We start from the raw sequence: 26,261 nt of genomic DNA on the forward strand, positions 1-26,261 counted from the left end.
GGGATGAGCCTCCATTCTGCTCAGGTCTTTGAGAAAGTCCTTGACTTCCAGCCCTTGATAACTTGGAGCTGGAGTGTCTAGGAAATGAGTTTCAGGGAATCATGGCTAGGCAACATGGCCGCCTCGGTCCCTCACTCAACTGTTAGCTCCATGAGAACAGTTCATGGATAGACCCTGGAGCAGAAGTGCCAGCACACAGCAGGTGCTTACAAATAGCCACCCAGCCAATGAATGAATGCACTGCATTCTTCTCCTGACGTAGGCCCTGTGACTTCAAGCAAGCAAGTCTCAGCAGAATGGGAAAGGCTGTTTATAGGATCTATTTGTTTCCTTTTCTTTCATTTCTTCTCCATACAGACCTGTATTCCTATACTCATTCATTCAATCGGTGAACATTACTGGGCCCAGAGGAGAAATGAAGATGGGTTAAGACCAGTCCCTTCCTTCACAGAACTTTTGGCCCAAAGAGAAAGGAGCCAAGGCAGGATCAGTCATCCCTAATGCAGTCCGCCAGCTGCAGAGACAGAACTGGTCAGAACTCCCATCCAACTCCCACCCTGAGGCCAAAGCAGCTCCTCCCTGACCACCTAGCAAGTGGCTAAACTCAAACTTTCCAGATCTGGCACTCTTTGGAGGAGGATAGGCGGTCCCTGGGCTCCTGAAGGGCACCCAGCACTCTGTGGACCAGCCCGGGTCCCTAGAGTGAATTAATGCACTCATTCATTCAACCACTATTTACTGACCACCTACTCTGTACCAGGTACTTTAGGTTCCAGTAGAGAACAAAACCTACATCTCTGTCCTTGTGAAGCCCACATCTCAGTGGTGAGAAAGATGACAAAAAAAAGGAAAATGTAAGTAAAATATGTAGTACGCTAAAAAACGACAGGTGTTAAGGAACAACATCAGAGAGAGGGGGAGGGGTGGAAATGTAAGAGAAGTAGCCAGAATGCCTCCCTGGGAGGGTCATTTTGAGTCAGGACCTCAAGTGTGGCTTTGCTAGGATGCTACCCAGCATCTGCTTTGTGCAGTGCACTTTGGTCCTGGAGGCTATACTACTCCTTCCTCTGTGTTCTCCAAGACCAGATTTCTCTCTCTAGTGTAATTTTTCTTAGCTTGCTTTATACTAAAGACATCGAGTGTTCTCTGGGCCCTTGTCCACCCTCCCCATGTGACAGGAGCACCTGGAGGGCAAGGACCCTCAGCCCACAGCAGGGGTGCTGTCAATGACTTGTCTGCTCTCCTTGGACTGTTCCAGGCCTGCTGCAACTTTCCTGACAACCTGAATGTGCTCAGTGTCAGGGGTCAAGGACAAGAGGGGAGCAGGGGCAAGAGAATAGGAAGCAGCTCCTAGAATGGCCCGCTGGTCGCCATGGAAACCCAGGCTTCCCACTTCCCTCCCAGTCCACAGCTCTGCAGATGAGCACCACTGAGCTGGGTGTGTGAGCCCTGCTGTTTCTTAAGAACAGGAAAGTCATCAGGTGACTAATACAAAATCTATTTACACTTGATGATCTCCTTCCTGTCCAGTAGGTAAGTCATTCTGGTAAATGACAGACCAGCCAGGGAACTCTGCACAGCCCATGACCAAGCCTGCTATCTGCCAGGCAGGAGGATGTGAGAACAGATTTCACAACATTTCAAAACAAGGCCCAGGAGCTCCAGAATGTAAGTCAGGAGACTCATCCTGTGGCTTGCTGTTGTGTGAACTTGGCTGGTGCGCACCCCTCTCTGGGCCTCAGGCAGGAAGCATATATGAGGACAGAAGCATTGATCCTCAAGGACAGTTTCATCCTGTCATCGTCCAGCCAGGGGAGAGCTGTGACCACCAGAACAAGCTGAGCCTGCGGGTGACTTGGTGGGGAGGGCAGGCCAGGGAGGAGCTTGAAGCCTGCAGAGGGTGACGCAGCAGGAGAGATGGAAGTGAGGGGGCTCAGGGTACAGGCTTTGGGGAGTAGAGCTGTGCAGGGCGGCAAGCGTGTAGACATGCTGGGAGCAAAGTCCACAGCATTACAGAGCTGGGGCTGGGAAGGGCCTGGACTCAGGACCCAGACAGAAGGCCCTTTGCTTTCCCAACTGTCAGGAAAACAGTGCTGCCCGGAACTGGGGGACAGGGCTGATGGCAAACATGAGAGGAAGGCAGAAGTCTCGGGCAGGGTGGCCAGAGACAGCCTCTTTGACATCCAGGCAAGACTCACAGGCTTCTTTTTCTGAGAAGCATTTGCTGGTCTCTAGGAGAGTTCATTCCAGAAGGAGAGAACAGGAGCTCTAGGAAGGGCCTCTAGAGCTGGCTGTCCAGAATGGTATCCTGTCTGTCCTGAGAGGACAGATGGCAGCATGCATGCTAGAATCAGGCCTGACAAGGGGAGCTGGAGAAGGCCAGTGTGATCACAGAGGGTTTATGAAGTCATCCTAGACCCATGACCTCTCAGAATCCTCCTGACAACCAGTGAAGGAGGAAGAATCTGATTTTAGAAATGAGAGAACTGAAACCCAGAGAAGGGAAGCAACCTGTCCAAGGTCACACAGCAGGTCAGGGGCAGAGCCAATGCTAGAACCTGTACTTCCTGCCTCCTTTCTCCTGAAACAAAGAGGCCACAATTGGAACACAGTCTTTAATATGATAAACCTCACGATTCTCCCAGAGAGCAAATTGCTACTAGAAGAGGCCAGGCCAGAGGACAAGAAAATACAAAAGAACACACCCTCTTGCCTTTAAAAACGGTCACTGGCTTCATCTGGACCGTGCCTACCAGCACAGAGTTAAAAAGGGCAGAAGGTCAGTTGTAAGCAAGGAAAACAGTCACATCAAAGCAGGGGGGCTCTGTGTGAAATGACTTTCTTTTAATTTCCTCTTATTAGGCTATAAAGTTGATTTAATAATAAAAACATGCTAAGGACTTTTTAATGTGTAATTGCTTACATATTAAAATTATGTAAAAATGCTTTCAATTAATGCTTAAGGATTCATCCAGTGAGATGACTTTGAACAGTTTTATAAAGGATGCCAGAGGAAGGGTTAGTCACTCCTAAAAAGGCGGCCTAAGTGACTGTAAATTTCCCAGTTATTCCTCAGACCCTCTAGGGAGCACAGGACAGATGTGACAGTGTTTTGCCTGTAAACAAGGACTCCAGAAGGCACTTATTGGTTCTGTTTTTGCTGCTTATTTAATCTGAGACTTGGTATTCTCCTCTGTAAAATGGGGATGATGAACATTCCTACACCTCACAGGCTTGTTTCGAGGATTAAGTGAGCTAATGAATGGAGAGTATTGGAGCAGTGTCTGGCACACAGGCAAGCCCTTTGCAAAAGCTAGTGAGTGTCATGCATGTCACCACCACTCCTTGGGTACCTCAGAATTCCTGGGACTGAAGGCCAGTGGAGAGAGGGTCTCAGGTACTGAAACACTCTCTGCCTTTAGGTTAACTTGGGCTTCCAGATCCCAATCAATATCTACATGCTCTTGCCCCATGAGCTTTTCCTATCATTATCCTATCAAAAGCCTCATCTCCAGCCACTCCTCTCTAGCAACAAAGGCCCACCCTCTATGCCTTTCTCAAACTCTCCCCACAGCCTGGGTTGTCTGACTCAGTTCTCGTCACCATCACCTCCCACAACCCACTCTACTTGGATCACCCAAATTGGAAGCCCTTGTTCCCGTCTCTGAACTCTTGGAGAGCCACACTCTCACCTCAGTGCACCCACCACTGACCACCCCAGGTCCATGGCTGTCTGCTTTGTGGATGTTCCTGGAGGGCAGTGGTGGTGTCTGCACCAATTACTCGGTCCAGACACCAACAGAGCCTGGCCTGGAGCCCTTGTGATGACCAAGTGCACTGCACAGGGCCCAGGGACCACCTGCTCCAGCATTGGCGAGGGTGCAACCTACTTCCAGATGGGTGGGGGATCCTACAAAGAGTAACTAGAGAATTCAACAGCACAGTATACCACAGGAAGGACCAAACAGGCCCTCTCGCCCCCAATAACAACAATCTCATGCACATGTGCAAAGCCTATTTTCCACATGGGCATCAGCATCGCAGGCCCTATTTTACAATGACACCACAGCCCTCAGTGAGCTAAGAACTGTCACCCACCCAGGCACCCAGGTCGGCCTGATAGGAATCCAGTGCCCTTCGTACTGTATCAGCAGGATGCCATGCACCTGGGGACCTTAAGCCTGGAATCAAGACCTGAAGAGGGAAAGAAAGGGTTGTGAAGCAGCCTGATCACTGCCTCAACAGGAGGCGTGGCCTGAGGATTCCAAATACACCGACGTTAGGGCATGAAGAAAACCCAGAAATGCTCTGGCTCTTTCTCTTTAAATTATACACGAGGAAACTGAGACCCAGATGGGCAGCAAGGCATGGAAAAAGGCCAAGACCAGAATTGTATCATGAGAGACGAGTCAAGGAAGACGAAAAGGGGAAAGAGGACTGAACAATTAGCCAGGCCAGCAGTGAGAAAGGAAGCTGCCAGCCCTATCCAGACCTGTCCTATTGAGTTGGTCTCAGGTGCTATCTTTGTGGGGCTGGTCCTGGGTGACTAATGACAGTCACTGGGCTTGAAAGGCAGGTCACAGTGGATCATGGCATCCTGGGAGCTCAGGGTTAATGTAGACCTCAGAAGTGGTTTGAGCCAGCCACCTATCTGAGACTGAACTCCCTTTCATGTCACTGCGCAATGCTGGCTGTCTTGCTTCTGCTTTGACACCTCTAGGGATGGGCAGCTCACTGGTTTACAAGACAGCTTCACATTTAATAAGTGGGTTTTTAAAAAAAATCTCAAAAGGATTATAACTTTTCTGAGCCTCAGTTTCCCTTCCTATAAAAAAGAAAGCTTAAGCCAGGTCACTAGATCTCCAACTAGGTTCCACAGAGCTACAGGGTTTAAGGAGACACCCCCAGAGATACTGCTGGGGTGAGAGAGGCGATGGGGATGGCAAGTGAGGCCCAGGCAATTGGGCTCTGAGGTTTGTGAAGGGCTGAGCATCCATCTTGGAGCCAGAACATATTCCTGCAGGTGACACAAACTGGAGCCCATGGAGAGGATAAGCTGAGACATTCAGAGGGCAGGAGTGAAGAGGAGCCCCTGGGAGAAAGTGGCATACTTCCCCAGGCCCTCCATCCTAGTTACAGGCCACAGAGCTGGGCCACGCTCCCCACCACCTGCTGCATGGAGCCGAGGGACACAGAGGACGAAACCTTGTCAGTGAATTATTGCCCAAGCTGGCTGTGCTGGGGAATCTGAAGATCAAACTGCAGTGCACCAGGGCTGGGTGGGCCCTGGAAAGAATGCCCCAAATGATGGATCAAACAGGCTAGAAAGTCAGCCCCATCACTGACTTACTAGCTGGGATGTCTTGGGCTAGTTTCTTAACCTCTCTGTGCCTTGGTTTCTCCACTGGTCAAGTGGGGCAGCCTACATTCCAAAGGTTAATGGTGAGGACCCAGTTAAGAATTGACATTAAGTGCTGTAAGCAAGTACTAGAGAGCTTACCAGCTGCCTCCCTGTTGTTATTATCACTGGCTCATCCTTCCATACATAAGTGAACATGAGGGCACACAACGTGCTGCCCATCGTCACACAGCCAGTTAGCAGCCCAAAGCGGCTAGAAGCACTAATGACTGCCCGCTCTGAGGCTACTGCCTTGCAGGGGGCAATCGAGGTCCCTGGGTCATTCAGGTGGAAAGTGGCCATCCCAGAGCTGCTTAACTCCAGCCCAGGCTCCTCCTGCACAGGTACATCGTCTGTAGCACAGAGAGGGGACAGCCTTCTTGTCAGCATTACGCTTATTGATTCAAGATGCTGTAACTACAAGTTACATGCACACACATATAAAATGTAATATCATCTAAAAACGGTCACTCTAAAAGGTTTAACTTTTTCCATGTCACTCTTACTCCACTGCCATCACCAGCACCACCCTCTCTTCTGCCACCATCTCCGCCTCAAAGAGCTTCACGTCAGTTCTGCAAGCCTCCTGGAGCATCTACGCACCAATGGCTCATCCTAGCCCACATCCAGCCCTGCCATCCATCACTGGGGTGATGCCACAAAGAATTACACACAAATAATTCTGAGTCAAGAGGAGCTTCAGCAAGGATCGTTACAACCAGAAAACACCCCTTTTAATCACCTGTATTCTGAAAAACAAGAAATGTGGATAAACTTGGGCCTAGCTGCCAAGCTAGGAAGCAAGCATAGAGCGGCATATGCTAGAATGCCTCTTTGGAAAGAGAATGCATGAGGTCTTAACAGGTTCCTGGCTAAATCAAACTGCCCTGCCTTGGACTTGACCCTGTGGGGTGTGCCCTCATTAAAAAGTCAAAGTTGGCCAGGAGCAGTGGCTCATGCCTGCAATCCCAGCACTTTAGGAGGCCAAGGTGGGAGGCCACCCTAGAAGACACAGTGAGACCCCGTCTCTACTAAAACTACAAGAAAATTTGCCTGGCAAGGTGGAATGTGCTTGTGATCTCAACTACTCGAGAGGCTAAGGCAGGAGGACTGTTTGAGCCTGAGAGGTGGAGGTTGCAGTGAGCCAAGATTGTACCACTATACTCCAGCCTGGGCAAAAGAGCAAGACCTTGTCTCAAAAAAAAAAAAAAAAAAAAAAAAAAAAGCTGAAGTCCCTCAGGTCATTTCTACCCAAATGAACTGCTACTCACCTTTGAAGTCTTCAGCAGCACCCAGTAGGGGACTCTGGCTCCATTCCTAAGGCACCAGGCAGGGGAAAACCCTCCACGAGGTCGGGCCCCCAACAGATGCCCTCTCCCATTCCCCTTCATTCCCGAGTCTGGACTCCTATAACATCCTGCCTGTGGCTCCAAGGGACCTCCATGTGCCATGTTCTGCACTCAGACTGAGCCACTTACTTCCATTGGTGCAACTCCAGGAAAGGAGCTGAACTTCTCAGTTTCCCTCAGCTGTAAAATGGGACATCTCCTTTGAAGAGACATCAAGAGACTTAATGAGGGTATATGTAAAAGTGCCCAGCATGGAGTCTGGTCCCTGACAGAGGTTCCTGCCATTTCTTCACGTCTAGGATGCCTGGGCATCTGACACTAACATGACACTTCCTTTAGTACCCAAAGTTCGCAAAGCCCAGGCCATACTTAGTACTCTGCCATCAATTCACTGTGTGTCCTCAAGCAAGTCTCTGTCCCTCCCTAACCTCAGTTTCCCCGTCTGTAAAATGAGGCTGTTAGGTTTAGATGACCTCAATGATCCCTCCCCACCCTGACATTCTGAACATGACCCAAAGTCACTGCTGTAACCACCACCCCTTTAAGCTGGAGCCAACGCCTGCTGAATGCAAGACTGACAGAGCTGCAGGGAGGTGCAGGCCACAGCCCAAGGGCTGGAGCTGGTCCTGGGCCTTCCTCAGAGCTGGTGTCTCACCAGGCCTGGTGGAGGGGGTGGGATGCGCTGGCCGCAGTTATCACAGGGTCCAGGCATGCATACACATCTGCGGCAAGAACTCCCCAAGCCAGCCGGCTTCCCCAAGGGAAAGAGAACAGGATGCCTTCCCTCAGGACCCTGGCACCAAACACAAGCTCAGCTCTTGGCCTTTTGCTGCCCACTGAGACTGCTTTGCCAGAGGAGATTAGAAAGATGGGACTGAGTGCGAGGGAAATCCTCCAGAAGGCTGCACCTAAGCTGGTCCACTGCCCTCTATGCTGCCCCTCACAAAGTGGCCAAGAGTTCTGGAGGCCACAATGGTGATCAAAGAATCTCCTTCCATGAACAGGAGGAGCAGGAGACAGAGAACAGCAGAGGCAGAGCCCAGAAGGTACACCCAGATCCTTCAACAATCAACCTGCATGGGCTCCACAGCCCAATAAGCTGACATTGGACATGGACCCGGCACAGGCTAAGTGCTCAGTAAATGCCACTTCCTCTTCCTTCTTAAAGGTAGGAATGCAAACAAAACAAAACAAAACAAAAAAAAAACTAGACAAATAAGTAATAAGAGGGCCACAGAAAAGAGGTATCTGTATCCCAAGTCCCCAGATATACAGGATACCAATTAGGTAGGCCTCCAAAGCCAGGGCTGCCCAAACTTGCTCCTCCCAGCCACTTTCTTGCACCCTGCAGCACAATGTGTTGATGTGCCCCAGTTCATGGCCCTGCCTATGTGAGGTCACAGGGGCCAGCCCACACAGCTGCCCCCTTGAGCCAGGTGAAGCCACAACAGGGGGTTTCCCTTTTGCTTTCGACCTTCCCCCAATCCTGCCTACAAGATGACTGATGTCTGATAACCCTTTACTCCTTAAAGATCCTCCAAGTGTTGTATTATCTTGGCTAAAATAGGCCCCCCGGATGCTGAATGCCCAGCCACGTTCTTGACTCCACATAATTGCTTTGACAAGGTTTTGTCATCAAGGGCCAACAGAAAAGCAGCCACTGGAGGGAACATATCCATGCTTCCTGTAACCCTGTCACATAGACCAGGGTTCTTTATGCTGCTTCCAACTCCAAAACAAAGATTTCTTGGTATGTGGCCAGAAATAATTTTGTCTCTACTAGTAATCTGGTCAGCTCTCTTCTATTAAGCGATGAAAGCCAGGTGACCCAACCTGCTTTCCTTTTTGCCCTGCCTAGTAGGAAGCTCCAAGTAAAGTTTCATGTCTCAAATGCTTTATCTTTCTTCACTCAGAAATTTCTGATAAAACTACTTTTTCTCCCTCTTCTCCCTACTTACTTCTTGGCCCCTACCTTTGGTTAACTGTATATGATATCCTTGTATCTGGACTATCATGGTGCCCTGCCAGTTTTTTTCCCCAATATAGGTGAAACATAAGCAGGTAAATCATGGGAAAGATTTAATACAGCACTGCTCCCACCTACCACCTTGAAAGCACACACCATGCCCCCACTGAAGGTAGCTGGGGACCACCCAGCAGTGCCTTCACTTCCTCTTTCTTCCCTCCTGCTGAGCCATGAGCCCCAGCTCCACTTACCTGTCATGATCCTCTGCGCCTCGTAGGGCTCCATGTAGCCTGCACTCTCCCCCTTTCCTGCTTTGCTCTTGAGATCATTCTTGGCATCAAAAGGATCTGAGTAGTCATCTGCTATGGTCACCTGCAAGAAGGAAGATGGCGGGTGTAAGTCCACCTTTGGCTTTTTTTTTTCCACATCTTTTCACAGCTATGCTTTGAGCCTCAACTAGATGAGCAAGGAAAGGCAGGGAAGGCAGGAACCAAAGCTGACGCCCGGTCTCAGGGAGCTCCACGTCTCATAGGGCTGACGAATGGGACCCACGCTGGCAGGGCTTCACCAAGGGGAAGGCCCTCTGAGCTGCTGCATGCCTGGCCCGCTCCGGGCACAGTGAGGTGAGAACAGAAGGGCATCTGGTGGAGGTAACAATGTACACTAAACATGGAGGCAAGAACCTGGAGGGCATCCTCAGGGAATGCGAGTTGCTCGGCTTAATGGAATGGAAGTGGAGGAAAAGTTGGAAGCGAGATCTCAGAAAGCCTAGAAATGCTGACAAGCCCCTGGTGCTGGCTGAGGCACAGAAGAGTTTGTCTACAGATAATTAGCTCGGCGTTCCATTTCCCCAAACCTGGAACACAACCATGCCTTGGGTCATCAGACAACAATCTGGTGAGATCAACATACTATAAAGATCACAGTAGCCCCAGACAGGCCAAATAAAAACACAAAAGCAGCCCAAGGATGGACAGTCAGTCAGTCAGGGCCATAAAGGACCCTAGAAACAATAAACACAAAGGCCCCTGGACAACACAGGGAAACTGAGGTCCAGTGTGAGCAGAGGCTTGGTCAGATCTTCCGCCTCCCAGGGCCCCTGCCTAACCTCCCCACTTGTTTGTATTCCAGAACACGCCCCTGCCTCTTCTCCCCAGAGAAAAGTTCGACAACTCACAAAGAGTGAGTCACCTGGGGGTGGGGGAAACTCCCATGAGAACCTGAGTGTTTGGGATTCTAACACTTCAGAGACCACCATTCCACAGTTTCCCTGGAGAAAAGTAAAAATTCTCGATTGGAGGCTCCAATTAAACGTGGCCACTCTTCCTCCTCCTTTTTACTTCCCAACCTTTAGGAGGGGCACAGAACCCACCTAATCCATGCCCCTCCTGCATAACCCCTCTTCATCACAAACTTGCCCTGGGACTTTCCTCTTGCCCTCTTTGGTCACATTATCCGGCAAAGTCCAAGCCCTCAAGCCAGCACCAACCGGCTGCTTCTCTTGGGAGGGAGTAGGTTAGTGTTCCTCTCAACCCTTGGGGTTACATGAATTGTTATTTAAATTATAGGTTTAATTAAAAACCACAGGAGCCTGCTCTCTCTCCTAGCTCCTGGAATGTAAGGCATTTGAGGGGCCTGCAAACTCACGGGAAGGGAAAATCCCCCTTTGTCTGCCTGGTAAATGGCAGCTTGTGGCAGCCACCCTGGCAGGGTGAGTGAGTGACTGCCAGCTGCCCGGAATGTGGTGCCAGAGGAGGGACAGCAGGCGGCAGCTCTGTCCCTGGCAAGTGGCTGGAGGCCAACAGGAGGTTTAGCACACAGCATTTACTGCTCCCCAAGCAAGAGAAGCTCATCAGTGAAAACTGAAGCCCAGAGTGCCCAGCACTAGAACATCTACAGATCCTGCTGCCCCTACTCAACCACTTTCTCCATGGCTGTGGGTCAGGCTCTGAGTCGCAGTGGGGGTGGCTTCCAGATGCTGACATTGTAATGGCAGCCTTCCTTGAGACCCACTGAGCTCAAATGACACGAAGCTGGAGAAAGAAGGGATGGGAGAGAGCTAGGCCTTACAATGTCTTTCATTTGTTATTTCTACTCTACCATTTGCGGAACACATTAGGGAGAAAATTATACACATGAACTGCTGTCAAACAGAACAGTTCAGACACTGGTCAGGTGCAGAGTTTTGTGTCTCAGAGTTCAAAAGGGGCCAGACATCCAAATGGAGAAAATGTAGCTGCTGTGGATGACATCTAATCTCATTTCTCTTGTCCCAGACTTCCTCACTGTCTCATTTCAACATGAACATCCTTCATCTACTCTGCAATAAGGAGGGGAAACATTTTTTCCCCTGGAAAATAAAATCATTTTGGGGAATTTGCTGGTGGGGTGGGAGGGGCAGTTGGGTTCCAGTCTCCATGGTAATCTACAAATCGCCATTCCAGCTCTCAGAAGTGCTCTGTAATTTGCAAACACAGAGGTTTCCAGGATATAAACCAAATCTTTGCTTGCCCTGGGACAGGAGTTCTGGAAGGCCTGTGATTCAGCAAGTGCTACCTATATTTTCTAGTTAAAATGAGATCTGAGCTTAGGCTGTCACGGAGCTGCCTGCTCTGCTTATTTCCGTTTCAATAAGAATTTACAAATCCTAAAACCAGGAAAAGCCCTTGGTCTCTGCTGGCATATGGTTCCTTGTTTACCTTACTGACAGATGAAAATCTTTCCATTAAAAAAAAAAGAGGTCTAGAATTCTGTTAGTATAAGAAGCAAATCGGAAAGTTCCTAAAATGTATATTTAATCAATTTACTTTTAAACTTCAAAGTGAGGTTGGTGGAGAAAAAGAAACTTGAGGTTTGAGCAACCTGAAACTTGGCAAATAGTACACTGAACTGCATGACCTTTTGCAAAATCATGTCCTAGTTTTGGGAATAAAAATTCAACCAGGTGTTGAGAGTTGAGAGGCAGTCAGCCAGAGTGCCCTGTGAACTACCAGAGGCCCCAGCCACCAGGACTGTGCAGTGTAACGACTGTCCAAGCTGCCCGGGGCTCACTGCAAGTCCAGATGGCCAGGCAGGAGGTTTGCTGCTTTTCTGAGCTAAAAGAAAGGGAATGAGTTTTCTCCAGATGTGAGATTGGATTTCTGATGAGATTGATTTTGCTTTGCTTTAAAACTTCCCAGTTAGCAGACAATTCCTGTACATCTAACTGAACAATTAAACCAAAAGGGAGCCAGCTGGGACTCCTCTGCAGGCCAGACCACCTAGGTATACAAGAAGCTTTCCTTTGATTCTGATCTCAGATTGGCAGAGACCTGGCAGCCACAGAGTCAGAGCTGAGCACTAGCAGAAAAACAGCTGTAGAGTGCCGCTGCTTAGCCAGTGAGCCACATCTTCTTTTGTTTGCTTGGCCTCTGGGGATGAGTGCTAAACCCCAGACAAGCATCTTTCTTGCTTTCAGACAAAACTACAGACCCCAGGTCAGCCCAAAGCCCCTAAAGGGCTTCCACAGGCTTGTCCTCCCAGAGACCTGGTCTAGCCTCCCCTTGTTTTCCACAGGGCCGACTGCAGCTCAGAGGGCAGGGCACTGTCACAGTCACCTAGCAAACCAGCAGTGGCCTGGGGGTGGCTTCTCCATGCCTCCTCTCTGTAACGCACACACTGCTGGGGCCCCTGTGTTTTTATCTTGGGAGCTTCACTTTGTGATAGGAAGTAGTCTGCAGCTGTTCATCTCCAAGGGAAAGAACTAGAGGAAGGTGGGTGTTGCCCCTTGGCCACGCTTCCCTGTGCACTGGTGAGTTTCAGTTGCTTTTGTAGGACAGCTGCACTTGCGTGCAGAATTGGGTCCTCTCCACATACTCAGTGGAAATGTACTTTGGTGGAGACACTTAGAAGGGTTAACTTTGGGCAGAATTCATTGAAATCCCCAAATGCACCTAGTTTGACCCAGCAATTTAACTTCTCAGTATTTATTCCCAAATGTGCACTAGGGTCCATGGGCAAGGATGCTGCTTGAAGGAATCATGAGAAACCACCCGAAACTGCTACATCCATCAACAGGGGAACTGCTAAATAAACTGTGCTAGTTCCATATGATGTAACATTATGCAGCAGGCTGGGGGGGAAAAAAAAAAGCAATTGCTCTGCGTGAGCTGGCATAGCGCTCCACGACATAGCTCTGAATGGAACGCAAACAAGCTTTGGAATGATAAACACAACATGATACCTACTTATGAAAAACAAAACAGAAACCTGTATCTCTATTAAGTTAAAGAAAAGCTCTGGGAGATGTACACTCCAAACTGACTCCTCTTTGGGGAGGAGGGAAGGACTCATCATGGGGTGCTTAGGGGAAGTCAAAAGAAGACCTACTTCTCTGTAATGTTAAAACATTTTCTAACAAGGAGAACATATTCGTGTACTATATGCAAAACTAAACTTGCTTAAAAGCACTCCTCTTCCACAGGTTATTTTTGGTATAGTAGACAGACTGTTTCCCAAACTTGCCTGAAGATAGGAGTGGCCTGGAATGCTTGTTAAGGAAACAGATTCCTAGCCCCAATAATCTGTATTTTAACAAGCAGATCAGGTGATCCTTATCAGGAAAGCTTAGGAAACAATAAGCTAGAGCCAGCACCCTTCCCCACCAGTCTAGAGGCAAGCCTCTAGACATTACTCTGGAATTTCACTTTGCCCAGATATTGCTTAGCCCTGTTCATTGACGTGAAACAAGAAGTTTGTGTTAACTGCTGCCCTTTTGCTTTCTTCCCTGGGGGTCAACTGGAGAAAGAGAGGATCCAACATGCCATCCCCAGGATCTAAGATGTGGAGGAAATGGCAACCTCTGCAATCATGTAGGCTGGCTCCACATTCGGCCTGTGCAGGGGGAGAGGGCTACCAAAATCTCACAAGTCACCATTAAAGAACTCACTCATGTAACCAAACACCACCTGTTCCCCAATAACCTATGGAAATAAAAAATTAAAAAGAAATAAAACAGACTTCTGCCCTGCCCCTACCCCAAAAGGGAAGGGGTGGGGGGCAGCCCAACAGGGATCCTAGCCCCGAGGGTGTGTAAGGCAAGACTCTCTGTTTTAAACCCACAACAGCTTTCAGGCCAAGGCCACTTTGCTCTCAACAAGCTTGCTCCAGGAAAATCACCAGCTCCAGGAAGGACTGCTGGCAGTGCCAAGAGGAGCCACTGCAGAAAGGCAAAGGGAATCCCTGCTGAAATTGCTTAAACCTGCTGAAAAGAATCATGAGGCACGGCTGGGTACAGTGGCTCACTCCTGTAATCCCAGCACTTTGGGAGGCTGAGGCAGGTGGATCACCTGAGGTCAGGAGTTCGGGACCAGCCTGACCAACATGAAGAAACCCTGTCTCTACTAAAAAAACAAAAAAATTAGCCAGGTATAGTGGTGCATGCCTGTAATCCCAGCTACTCGGGAGGCTGAAGCAGGAGAATCACTTGAACCTGGGAGGCGGAGGTTGTAGTAAACTGAGATCAAGCCATTGCACTCCAGCCTGGGCAACAAGAGTGAAACTCCATCTCAATAGAAAAAGAATGATGAGGCTGGGCCAGCACTTTGGGAGGCCAAGGCAGGCGGATCACCTGAGGTCAGGAGTTCAAGACAAAGCCTGGCCAACACATAGTGGAATCCCATCTCTACTAAAAAATACAAAATTAGCTGGGCATGGTGGCACATGCTACTTGGGAAGCTGAGGCAAAATAATTGCTTGAACCCCGGAGGTGGAGGTTGCAGTGAACCGAGATCACGCCACCGCATACCAGCCTGGGCAACACAGAGAGACTCTGTCTCAAAAAAAAAAAAACGGTGAGAGAGGCAGAGTGGCTGCCATCTTTCAGGATTGGGTGGCCTACACTGTCCCTATTGCCCCATGGTCACCCTTATGTGCCCTGCTGTCTGGGAACTACCAACTCAGACATGAGCTTGCTGACCAGAGGGTCTCTGTGCTGCTCTCCTGCCCTGGAAAGTGAGGAGGCAGCACCCCACAAGTCCCCTGATTCTTGGCAGGCCCTTGACTTCTTTCTGCTCTACTCCAAAGCAAACGGCATATGAATGCACTTGAGAATGTTCTCAATGCTCCCAGTCAGACCCTTTTCTCACTGATTCATCTTTAAGATTGTACACTAATTTCCTTAACAGTTTGGGGGCCACAGAGCTCTTTGGGAATCTGATGACTGATGGAGCCATGCCTCCCCTCATCACATCACATATACCCTCGGAGTGCTGCTGGGCATACCACAGGAAGGTCATGAACCAAGCCCCTCTGCCTGGGGCCATGCTAACAAACAGTGAAAACAAGGCACTGTCTCCTTTGCCTTAGCAAGGCTGTAGGTGCGCAGACCCGAGGTGCTGACTGCATTGTAATTTAATACTCATTATTCACCTGGCTAAAAATGCAGTGTGGTGGTGTGTGATACAAGCCTGCCGCTGGCTGTGCGGGGGGTCACTGTGAGAGAATGATGGCCTGGGGCTCTTTGTCTTGGCTTGCCAGGAGCCCTGTCCCTCTCACCAACTCTGGGGGTCAGGAGGGCTCCTTGAAAATGAGCAAATAGCATTTGGGGGTGTGAGGTGGCAGCAGCAGCAGAAGTGCCTCTGTCCCCTCTCCGATGCCTAAAGTCCCAGTCCTCCTTTGGGACCCCTCATAACACAGGACCTGGCAGGCCTGATGTCCACAGGAAGGAGGCTCTGTTGCCATGCCAACAAAGATGACACTAAAGAACAGAGATCTGGGGGTCTGGAGAGGGCTTCAAATAATGAAGAGGCTTCTCAGAGAAGAGGCAGTGGACAGATGTTCTGTGCAGACCCAGCAGCCATAGAGGCCAGCTAGGTGATTCAGGAAAGACATCCGACAGCCAATAAAGGAACACGCTGCCTGGGAAAGGGAGCCCCTGCTCCTTGGGGTGTCCAAACAGAAGCTCTACGATGGGCTTCTGCTTTGGGTGGAGGCTCAGCTGACTGGATGCCACTCTCACTATCTTTCCAGTGCACATCCAGTGCAGAGCCCGACTCAACTTGGGCACAGAGGTCTGAGCTGCCTCAAGCAGAACCCTGGCTTTAAGGACTGGCTAAGTGGGTGGCTGTTTGCAGAAACCCCACCATGGCTGAGGCGGGCAGGGTTTCTAAAGCCCCGAGGCTGACCAGTGGCAGCTAGGTTGCAGCAGCTGCCCGAGGCTGTGCAAATATACAGAAAGGCAGGTGGTAGTGCAGAAAGGATGAGGCCAAGCAAGGACAGTCCAGGCAAGTGGAGCTCTGGAACTGGCTCTGCTATACCCCTGCTGGGTAACTCTGGGCAACCTGTTTTCCCTGAGTTTCGGCAGGTCACCTGTGAAATGCAGCAGGGTGGTTTGCCTTCTCAGCTTCACATCAAGGTTGTAACAAGCAAATGATCAGATGATACAGGGATGTGTCAGTAATTTATAAAGAAAAGGCCATGTTCTCATTACAGAGGAGGTGGCACCTCCAGGACGAAGGTTAAGTGTGGTGAGGCAAAGGAGAGTGTGTCTTGTTTTCACTGTTAGCGACACGGTAAGGAAAAGCACCTTGAGGCAGGGTCTCTGCCCATGAAAAGATAAAAATCTGGCAGGGAAGACAAGACAAAGACATGAAAAGAAACCCCGGCTAAGGCCCCAGTGATTACCAGGGAAAATGGCTACAATTATGCATGACAACAGCTGTCCTATTTCTCAACCACAAAAAGGAAAATATTTGTGAATGCTCCTTTTTCCCCCTTTCATGCTTTGGGTAAGATTCATGCCCTAACTGGGGCACCTGGCCAAGTGGTGGAGAAGCTCTCACGACTCTCAAGGCACTGCTGCCTGTGTGCTGGGAGACAGCACTATGTGGTCTTTGCCTATGGCCAGCAGCCTGGATCTATCCACAGCACTCAGGGATGTGGGGACACCCCACGCGGACATACACACAAGCGCCCCGCTGCTCGCCTCTTCCTGTCTTCAGCTTTGACTATCATCATAGACCAACTCTCCTTATAGGCACACCAATAAATCACCGCTGACATGGTAAGGAAATTAATTTAGGGAAGATTAATTAGCTATATTCATGCACTCAGCTGCAACTGCTGGAAATCAGAGGGTGGGGAGGTCGCTTGTCCACTCCACTTAAGACTGGTTCACTTTCTACCTTCTAAGATCTGGCTCGCATGCAGAGTCACCTCAAAGTTCTAAGCCCCCTCTTGCATGCGTGAAGGCCCCTGCCAAGTACTCTGCCCACATACCTCCAGGGGCCGGGAGCACATGATGTGGCAACACAGTCCTTTGGGACAGCCATCACTATTAAATTGGTCTTCCCTGCACTGAACTGAAATCTGCCTCCCAGCAGCCACTATCCGTTTCTTTGTACTAACCTAAGATGTTCTGTCCTAAACGCTCCTTTACAGACCTGCCAGTGACCTGCCTCACATGTCAGGAGGCTGGGAGCGTGGGGGGTTAAAGTGGTCACCACTGGTCTTTCCAGTCCTGCTCCTCCCACGGCCACAGCTGCTTGCCTAGACACCTGCAGGCTCCAACTTGTAGGAAAAACACATTCCAAATTACAGCCTCTGTCAGCTCCTCTCAGGCCTGCTTGTTCGGCCTGTCTCTCTCTCTCTGTCATACATATAGCCCACTGTCTTCCAGCTTCACCCCCTCAGAGTGAGCTGTGGGTCCTGGGTAGGAGGCTGCTGGGAACAGAGCCTGGCTCCACCCTCTGTTTACCCCAGAACCTCAAGTGGTAGAGAAGGGCTTTTCAGCATCTTTCAAGTGGTGGGAGGTTCTATTTTGAACTGAGAAATACCTCAATCCTAGGATTTCTTTCTTTCTTTTTTGTGAGATGGAGTAAAGAAAAGAAAGAAAGAGAGAAAGAGAAGAGAGAGAGAGAAGAAAAGAAACAAAGAAAGAAAGTTAGTCAGTTGCCCAGGCTGGAGTACAGTGGTGCCTCCCGGGTTCAGACGATTCTCTCCTGGGTAGCTGGGATTACAGGTGCGTGCCACAATGCCCGGCTAATTTTTGTATTTTTAATAGAGACAGGGTTTCACTATGTTGGTCAGGCTGGTCTCAAACTCCTGATGTCCTGATCCGCCCACCTCAGCCTCCCAAAGTGCTAGGATTATAGGTGTGAGCCACCGTGCCCGGCCAATCCTAGAATTTCTTAACTGCTTTCAGCCAGGGACTATGGATAGAAAATCCAGCACATCCCTCCTGAGGACAAAAACACCCAGGGAGGGGTCTGTAGTCTACTGAAAAGACCCCTGGAAGATTGTCTATTCTGCTAGGTCTCAAACTCTTAGGTGTGCATGATTTCTGCAAAGGCAATTTACACAGAATCCCAACATGTACCACTAAAGAAAGTGACACCATGCATAGTCTGAAAACCATTTATCCACTGGGGACAGAAGGCCCTGAGTGGAGATGAACTTAGTAAGGTCAATGCCAGGAACAGGTAACCCAATCTATGCTTCTGAACTCCCTGTTCCACACAGTTTCTTCAATGGGTATACCACTAACTTTCCTCTTAAAATCACCTTTAAAAAATATCCACCTCAATTGTCTCACAGAAGAACCCCTTCCCCCACCCCTGTTCCTCTTACAAGGGCCAACCACTCATCGCCGTGGACAGCTCTTTGTGGGAGGTGGGCCCTGGGCCAGGCTGGGTCTCCATGGAGCCATTGACTGAACTGCCCCTTATTCTCCCTTGAACCTCAACTTGGCTCTGCTCAGCTCTCCTGCAGACCACATCAACCTCTGCCCACCTTCCCAGACAGCCCTTCCTCTCAGGCTTCTTGCTCTAGGGAGTATGAATGCTCTTCTAGGGGCCTGGGCCACTGTCTAGAAAATGCTCTCAGACCAGCCCTGGTCACAAAGAGTAAGAACAAGATTTCCTCTCTGTTCTCCTTCAGAGCTAAAGGCTGGAAGGGTAAGGTGAAGGTACTAGTTAAGCTCAGGGTCACAGGTGCCAGATGGTTCCACAAATCATTTAGCCATCTGTCCTCACCTTCCTCATTTGTGACATGAGGATGGAGCAAGGCCTGCCTGAGCTAATGCACATGGTGTCTTCAGAACAGGGCTAGCACCACCCTGTGTGTGATCACCACCAGCTCAACACACCATCCAGTCTGCAGAGTCCCTCCTCTAACAGTCAAGGAAACCAAGGCCTAGAGAGGGCAAATGTCCTGCCAAGGTCTCCTGGACATCACATCTCCAGACTATGCCCTCTCCCCATGTTGATGAGGAGCCACCAGATGTTCCAAGTAGACAAGTGACATAGCAGAACATTCCTGAGCAGGTGACAGAACCGGACTCCCACCAAATCCCAACCACGAGAGGACCTATGCCATTTGTTGAACTATGTATTACAGCATGCCTCCCACATTGGTTTTAGACAGCTTAATTTAAGGCATTTTTCTGCTTCTGATAGGCATAGCCTGTTGGTCCCCTGTTTCCTTCCCAAGGAAGGATCAGGAATGCCCATGAGGCTTTCTCATGGTAACATAAGGCTCTATACAGTAAGAAATAACTTCCAGTGTGCTCACAGGAAAAGTATGTAAAAGCAAAACAGCAGCGCCTGTGAGCCAAAGGCCTTTCCTGTGCAATGTGGTGCCTTTCAAAGCTAGGCGTCTGTGCCCCAGCCAGGGCCTGAGGGTCACCAAGTGCACCCTCTCTTTCATGTGTGCTACCTGTGCTAGAAGCCGAGGTTAAAGGGGAGAAAGAGCTCAGGCCTGGAGGAGCATGAGATTGGGCCAGCACAGTGTGTTTCAATGATCAGCTGCAGAAGCCCAGGAACCCACGCTAAGTGAAGGATCATTTCTCCCTGAACGGGGCCCATTAGGATGACTCATGCACATTTCCCACAGGGGAGCTGAAAGGCTGGGCCAGGCCCCTTTGAGGCACAAGCAGCACTGAACAGCTGCTCTCCCCAAGAGTCACTCTCTCTTTATTGAGGATACGCAGCAACAGCCACAATTACCAGCCCCATGTTTGAGGGCTCCCAATTATATTCCGCTTAACATCAGGTGCTCCATAAATGCTGATTCACTTTTTAAAATAATGCTGTATCCTCCAGCAACCAAGCCTTGATGAACTCTTCCTCCTGTGCTGTCATCTAGGCTGGGAAACCATCCCTGTACCCCATAGGCCTGTTTCTCACATGTACTCAGCGCTTTCTAATGTATAGGAAAGTTACTGTGGTTGGGTCTTTGCAATGTCAAGTAGATCTGTAACAGTGTCTATCGCTGTTTACGCCTGTCACCTCAGCCTCCCTCCACGTGCCTGGCAGTGGACTCTGTGGCAGGGAAAAAAGAGGAGAGAAAAGGCAGGCCTGTTCCCCCCCGCTCTTGTGGAGCGTCCAGGCCCCTAGGGGAGATGGGCATTACTCAGTTCACCTCCCTAAGGCAGGCTGGCATTTATATGGGGAGGCACAGGGAGTAAATGCCTGGGTGAAGGTGCCTTCACATCCTGCACTGAACTGCAGCTATTTGTAGGCCAGTCTGCTTCCCTTCCACTGGGAAGGTAGGTTCTGGAGCTCTGTTCCCTTTTGTCACAATATAGTCCCTAGCATACAGCAGGGCCCAGCAAGGTGTGCTGGGCTGGAGCCAGGGGCAGGGCAGGGTGGGGCCTCCAGGGTGGCAGATTCTAGGCCCTGAGTTCCAGCAGTTCCAGGTTTCTCACCAGCTGTGGGGCTCTACCTTCTCTAAGTCTGAGCTCTCCCACTTTCACTGGGAAAACATCTTCCTTCTGTGGTGCAGGAGAAACTAAGTCAATGAACCAAGGGATACATAGTGTCTGACACATCATGCTGGCATAGGCAAGGGCACAAGGGCACTGGAGAACACAGAAAAGATGCTGCTCTTATCCTCTAGAGGCCACAGGCCATGGGGAACCCAGACACAGACCTTGAAGCAAGCCCTCAAGTGCACGTGGTTGATCTAGGAGGAGACACTTACCGTGGAAAGGGAAAATGGGCCTGAGGTGAGTATCAGGAAAGCTGGGTTACTAAGCCAGCTACCCACGGCGGGCAACTGGAGCTTGATCTGATGAGGAAACTCTGGGAAACCATGCACAACCCACCCCTAGAATTACCTTACCAAGGGTGAGGGAGCTGGGGGTCAGGCAACAACTCCTGAGAGCTCCTGGTATAGGCAGAGCAGCTGTCCCCATTCCTATGTTCTAGAAAAGCCCTCAGGCATAGAGATGTTGATGAGCCAGCTAGAGGAGGCCAGACTGGGGAGGCAGAAGGGACAGGGTGGGGTCCTGATAGCATCTGCTGTCCATGGCAGGTGGCACCTCCTGGAGAGGGATGGAGCTGAGCCAAGAGGTCTCTTGTGGTGTGTTTACCCCACTGAAGCAATGGTACTATGCGGGGCTCCTATCTGCTTGGCCCCTACCCTGGATCTCATTCCCTATCTCCCACCCAGGGTTTGGAGGAGATAAGGCTTTGCAAATGTATCAGAGACTGCACAGAATCACAGGAGTCCCCAGAAGCCACCCTCCCTCGTGCAGGCTGCTCCCCTCCCAAAGCCGAGGTATCATATTCTCCTGGGCTAGAGCCCTGTCCCAGACACTAAGCAGGCACCTCCCTGAGGAAGCACATGGACAAAACCAAATGGGTACCCTATGGGCCTGTTTAGACACTGCAAAGGCCTGCTTCACGGAGGGCCCAGAGCTGTTGTGCCAATAATGGACGGGCTCATGCACTCTGTGATACCTATGAAAGCCTCAGGGGTGAGTCCATGTGGATCAGGCCACAGTCCCTCATGATTGCCTACTGGCAAATCAGAACACCATGGTGCATACATTTCATCACCCTACAGCTGGGATGCTGGAAACCCAGGCTTGCTCACAGCCCCACACAGAAAGAAGCAAGCCATCTTCAGGGAAGCTCTTCCTGACTGCCTCTAAAACCAATCTCCTCCTTTGTGCAAACAACTAAGGCTCAGGCCACACCAGAATTGTGGAAGAGGAACTCCAGCCAGAAGGCCTATGGCACCTCTGACCTGACAGTGCCAGCTCCAGAGCAGGGTGAGTTAGCTGTGGAGACATGCTACACAGCCAGTGAAAGTGAAGGAGTCTATTAATTCATTAAAACAAAATCCTTCTTGGCATTTCAGCAATTGACAAAATCAGGTCTCAAAACAGTACTTACAAAGAATTCCATTTTTCTAAAATATAACATCAAAGAAATGTGTTTATACGCATAGAAAAGGGACCAGAAAGAAATGAAGTAAAATAGAGCACGCACAGATGCATACACTCTGCCTCCCTGGTCACCTGCCATTCCATGGGCTGGTGGGGTGAGGGGGGCACCTTGCCCATTGCTCCTCTCTGATCAGGCTCTCCAAGGCCAGGGCATGGATGAGTGGACACAGGACCACTGAGCTTCCCAGGCCCAAGGAACACTCTCTGCTCCTAGAGCCTCCCTTTCATAGCCCTGCAACCTAGCCAGATGCCTATTTGTAAACATATAAATGATTCTAGTCCACCAGAGTCTTTGCCTTGAAATCTCCACCAGGCCTAAAGCTTTCAACACCAGGTGGTCCAATCAACTCTACTCAGCCCCAGCCTGGCATAAAGGGGTGTGAGTAAATGCTGGGGTAGTTAGTGAGCAAATGAATCTACGGAGGGTCTATGGGGCCATTTCTCTCCAAGGCAAAGCCAAAAGTCCTTGCTAATAAGGGACAATGCATATAACAGTATAGACAAGCAGGGTTTCAACTCAAGTGCTTGCCCGTTTTCTGGCTGCATGACCTTGGGCAACTTACATGACATACTTGATCTCTCTGTGCTTCCATTTCCTCATTTATAAAATGAGAGTAATATTAAGACCTACCCTCATGGGGTTGCTTTTTTTTTTGAGGTGGAGTCTTGCTCTGTCATCCAGGCTGGAGTGAATGGCACGATTTAGGCTCATTGCAACCTCCGCCTCCTGGGTTCAAGTGATTCTCTCACCTCAGTCTCCTGAGTAGCTGGGACTACAGGCACAAGCCACCACGTCCGGCTAACTTTTGTATTTTTATTTATTTATTTATTTATTTGAGATGGAGTCTCCCTGTTGCCCAGGCTGGAGTGCAATGGCGTGATCTCGGCTCATTGCAACCTCTGCCTCCCAGGTTCAAGTGAGTTTCCTGCCTCAGCCTTCTGAGTAGCTGGGACTACAGGCGCATACCACCATGCCTGGCTAATTTTTATATTTTTAGTAGAGACAGGGTTTCACCATGTTGGTCAGGCTGCTCTCAAACTCCTGAACTCGTGTGCCCGCCTCAGCCTCCCAAAGTGTTGGGAGTACAGGCGTGAGCCACCACGCCCGGCCTAACTTTTGTATTTTTAGTAGAGATGGGGTTTTACCATGTTGGCCAGGCTGTTGTCAAACTCCTGACCCCAAGTGATCTGCCCACCTCAGCCTCCCAAAGTGCTGGGATTGCAGGCGTGAGACACAGCGCCCGGCCCGCTATGAGATTTAAATGACTTAGTATTTATCAATTGCTTAGACCAGTGTGCGTGTTAAGAACCACTGAAGTATTTGATAAGTAAGCAAATACATACACATTTGCATAGCATCTACCCCTGCACCTAGATGTGCATGTGCGTGCATGCATGTACACAAGCAGGTATGCCCACACTCCCGTGTGCTTCAGCACAGCACGCACTGCAATTGGTTTTCGCCACATCATTGTGAGATGGATGCGTGTGCACTCTCACAGCCAGTGGGGAAAGGGAGAAGCACTGCAGTCTGCACTAAACCACAAAGTCCAGTGAGGGAATGACCAGCAGCTGTGGCCAATGGACTCACTATCTGCCTGGCCTGGCCTCTTCCACACCAGCTGTGGCTCCCAGTCAGAGAGCAACTGCCCGCCCAACCCAGCCCACATAGGTCTGGCCTGGGGCAGGGGACCCCAGATCCATTAGTCCTGGACCATGTACAACTCCCCTCCTCAGAGACGTTGAGCCGCCAGAGCACACACTCTGTAGACAACACAGCAAAATGAGCCCAGATAACTACCACCTGCCCACCTCCTTCCTCCAGGTCTATAAGAGGCCTCACTGCTGCAATTCCTCCCACTTGCTTTCTCTAACCTCAAGCTTCCTCAAAGAGGGCTGCAGAGAGCAGAGGAAATGCTCTAAGTGGGGGATAACGGACAGTTTAAGAGGCCCGGCCCAATGCACTTTATTCCTGGGGTTTAAGAACATTAGGTTCTTATTTTTAAATGCCAGTTTATCAGGGACTGACATTTACGGTTTCCAGGGCCAGCTTCACAGAGGAGTGGCCTGTGCAGTCACAAAGGGCCCTGCATTTGGTTTAACACCCTGCCATCACCATTTGGAAAAAATCTTTTTTTTTTTTTTTTTTTTGAGCTGGAGTTTGCTCTTGTTGCCCAGGCTGGAGTGCATGGTGCGATCTCAGCTCACCAAAACCTCCGTCTCCCGGGTTCAAGCGATTCTCCTGCCTCAGCCTCCCGAGTAGCTGGGATTACAGGTATGCACCACCATGCCTGGTTAGGCTAATTTTTTTTTTTTAGCAGAGACGCGGTTTCTCCATGTTGGTCAGGCTGGTCTGGAACTTCCAACCTCAGGTGATCCACCCACATCAGCTTCCCAAAGTGCTGGGATTACAGGTGTGAGCCACCACACCTGGTGGAAATTATTAATAATTTTTAAATGAGGGGGTCTCACATTCTTATTTTTCATGGAATAGGCCCTGCAAATTATGTAGCTGATCGTGACGACCCCTCTCCAAATACCAACACCCAGAAGTTTCCATAGGGAGCTTCAGGCCCAGACTGTAATTCTCTCCTCTTGCCAGCAGAGGACCATTAGCTCAGTCATTCTATAAGTTCCTCAATTTCCCCATCTGTAGAATGGGTAGAGTGGGTCCTTGGGGCCAGAATCCTGGATTTCATGGACCACTATACAAAAAAATTATACAAAAAAAAAAAAAAAAAAAAAAAAAGGAAGGGAAAGACAAGATTCACAAACACTGAAAGAACCCAACTACCATCTGTCCTTACCCACATTTTATAAAGGGCCAGCAGCAGTGACTCATGCCTATAATCCTAGCACTTTGGCAGGCCAAGGCAGGCAGATCCTGAGGTCAGGAGATTGAGACCATACTGGCTAACATGGTGAAACCGCGTCTCTACTAAAAATACAAAAATTAGCTGGGCGTGGTGGCACAGGCCTGTAATCCCAGCCACTCAGGAGGCTGAGGCAAGAATCGCTTGAACCCAGGAGGCAGAGGTTCCAGTGAACCAAGATTGTGTCACTGTACTCCAGCCTGGCGACAGAACAAGACTCCAGCTTCAAAAAAAAAAAAAAAAAACAACAATCTATCAGTAAAAAGGAAATTAAGAATAAAGGATAGTCCTTTAAGGTGAATAAATTTAGCTTCATTAGAAGCCCCTTAACTGTCCATTTTTCTAATTTCACTGGAAATCATCATGCTTTTTGGGGAAGCATTACCCCAGGTGGGTGTTTCAATCCTTTGGGTATTACTTTAGAAACTACAACTTCCTATAGGTGTCAATGGTCTGGTGTGCATGTTACTGCTTAAGAGCACTGACTTTTCCAGACCTTCTTCCCAGCCTGCATCCCTTCTACTTTAAGGGCACATCTGAGACCACCACAGGGGCTGGTTTCCATGAAACATCAACACAGCACTTCACAACAGCTGTATGAATTGGGCCCAGAATGGCCCTTATTTATTAATGCACATTGTAAAATCCCCTTCCAAATGGAAAGTCATAAATCACCTGCCACCGGAAACATTCTATCTTGAAAAGGGGGCAAAGGTATCTTGAACTGAATCCCAGACTTACCCATTTCAAAAGAGCAGACTTTGATTCACTGCTGAGTAAATCAAGCGATGGGGAGGAAGGCCTCTTGCTAATAACTTGGGTATTACAAGACACCTCAACCACCCGGCTTCCTCTCTTCACCCACTTCTCTGCGAAGACCTGAGGCCGGGCAGGACTCATGGGGGCTAAGTCCCAAAGCCTGGGATCCTCTAGTGCCAGGGTCTAAGAACCTCAGACCAGACCTTCCAAGAGCCTGAGTGTTCTAGAGGACTAAAACTGGCAGGAGGCTGAGGGACAACGCTTGCGGTGGAGGCACCACCAGGGAGCACCTTCTCTACGAGCCAGGCTCTTGATTCTGTGCTTTCGCGTAGGTCATCATATTTCACCCTTCCTAATCACCTCATTTTCAGGTGAGAAAACCGAAGCTCAGAAATGCCTGGAAACCCCAAGGCTCAGAGCACAGAAGGCTGTGCAGGTTTCAACCCAGGCCAGCATCACCCCAAAGCTCTGGCTCTCCTAGGCCACCCACAGCCTGTTGTATGAGTTTCTAAGTCCAGGCTCCTTCTGGGCAGCAGGAAGAGATCTCTGAAGGGAAGTTTGACAGGAGGAAGCAGCAGCTTTGCCAACTTGGCTCAGTTGCGCCAACCATGAGCAAAGGCCACCTGACACTCCCTTAAGTCAGCTGAGTGCTGGAAGTCTCACTTCCCCTTCCTCAGCTGCCCTGTGACTCTGGCACACCTGCAAC

At 49.8% G+C, this 26,261-nt stretch overlaps 1 protein-coding gene across 1 annotated transcript in view; it reads right to left on the bottom strand.

Annotated features, from left to right (window-relative positions):
• SHB (SH2 domain containing adaptor protein B) overlaps positions 1-26,261 on the bottom strand; it is a 149,958-nt gene that overhangs the window by 87,645 nt on the left and 36,052 nt on the right. Inside the window, exon 2 of the mRNA XM_032240123.1 lies at positions 8,965-9,085. Within this exon, the coding sequence (XP_032096014.1) occupies positions 8,965-9,085 (121 nt within the window). The remainder of the gene's footprint in view (positions 1-8,964; positions 9,086-26,261) is intronic.

Source organism: Sapajus apella, unplaced genomic scaffold (assembly GCF_009761245.1).
Source record: "Sapajus apella isolate SASKATOON/1434 unplaced genomic scaffold, GSC_monkey_1.0 scaffold46, whole genome shotgun sequence".
NCBI classification, from domain to species: domain Eukaryota; kingdom Metazoa; phylum Chordata; class Mammalia; order Primates; family Cebidae; genus Sapajus; species Sapajus apella.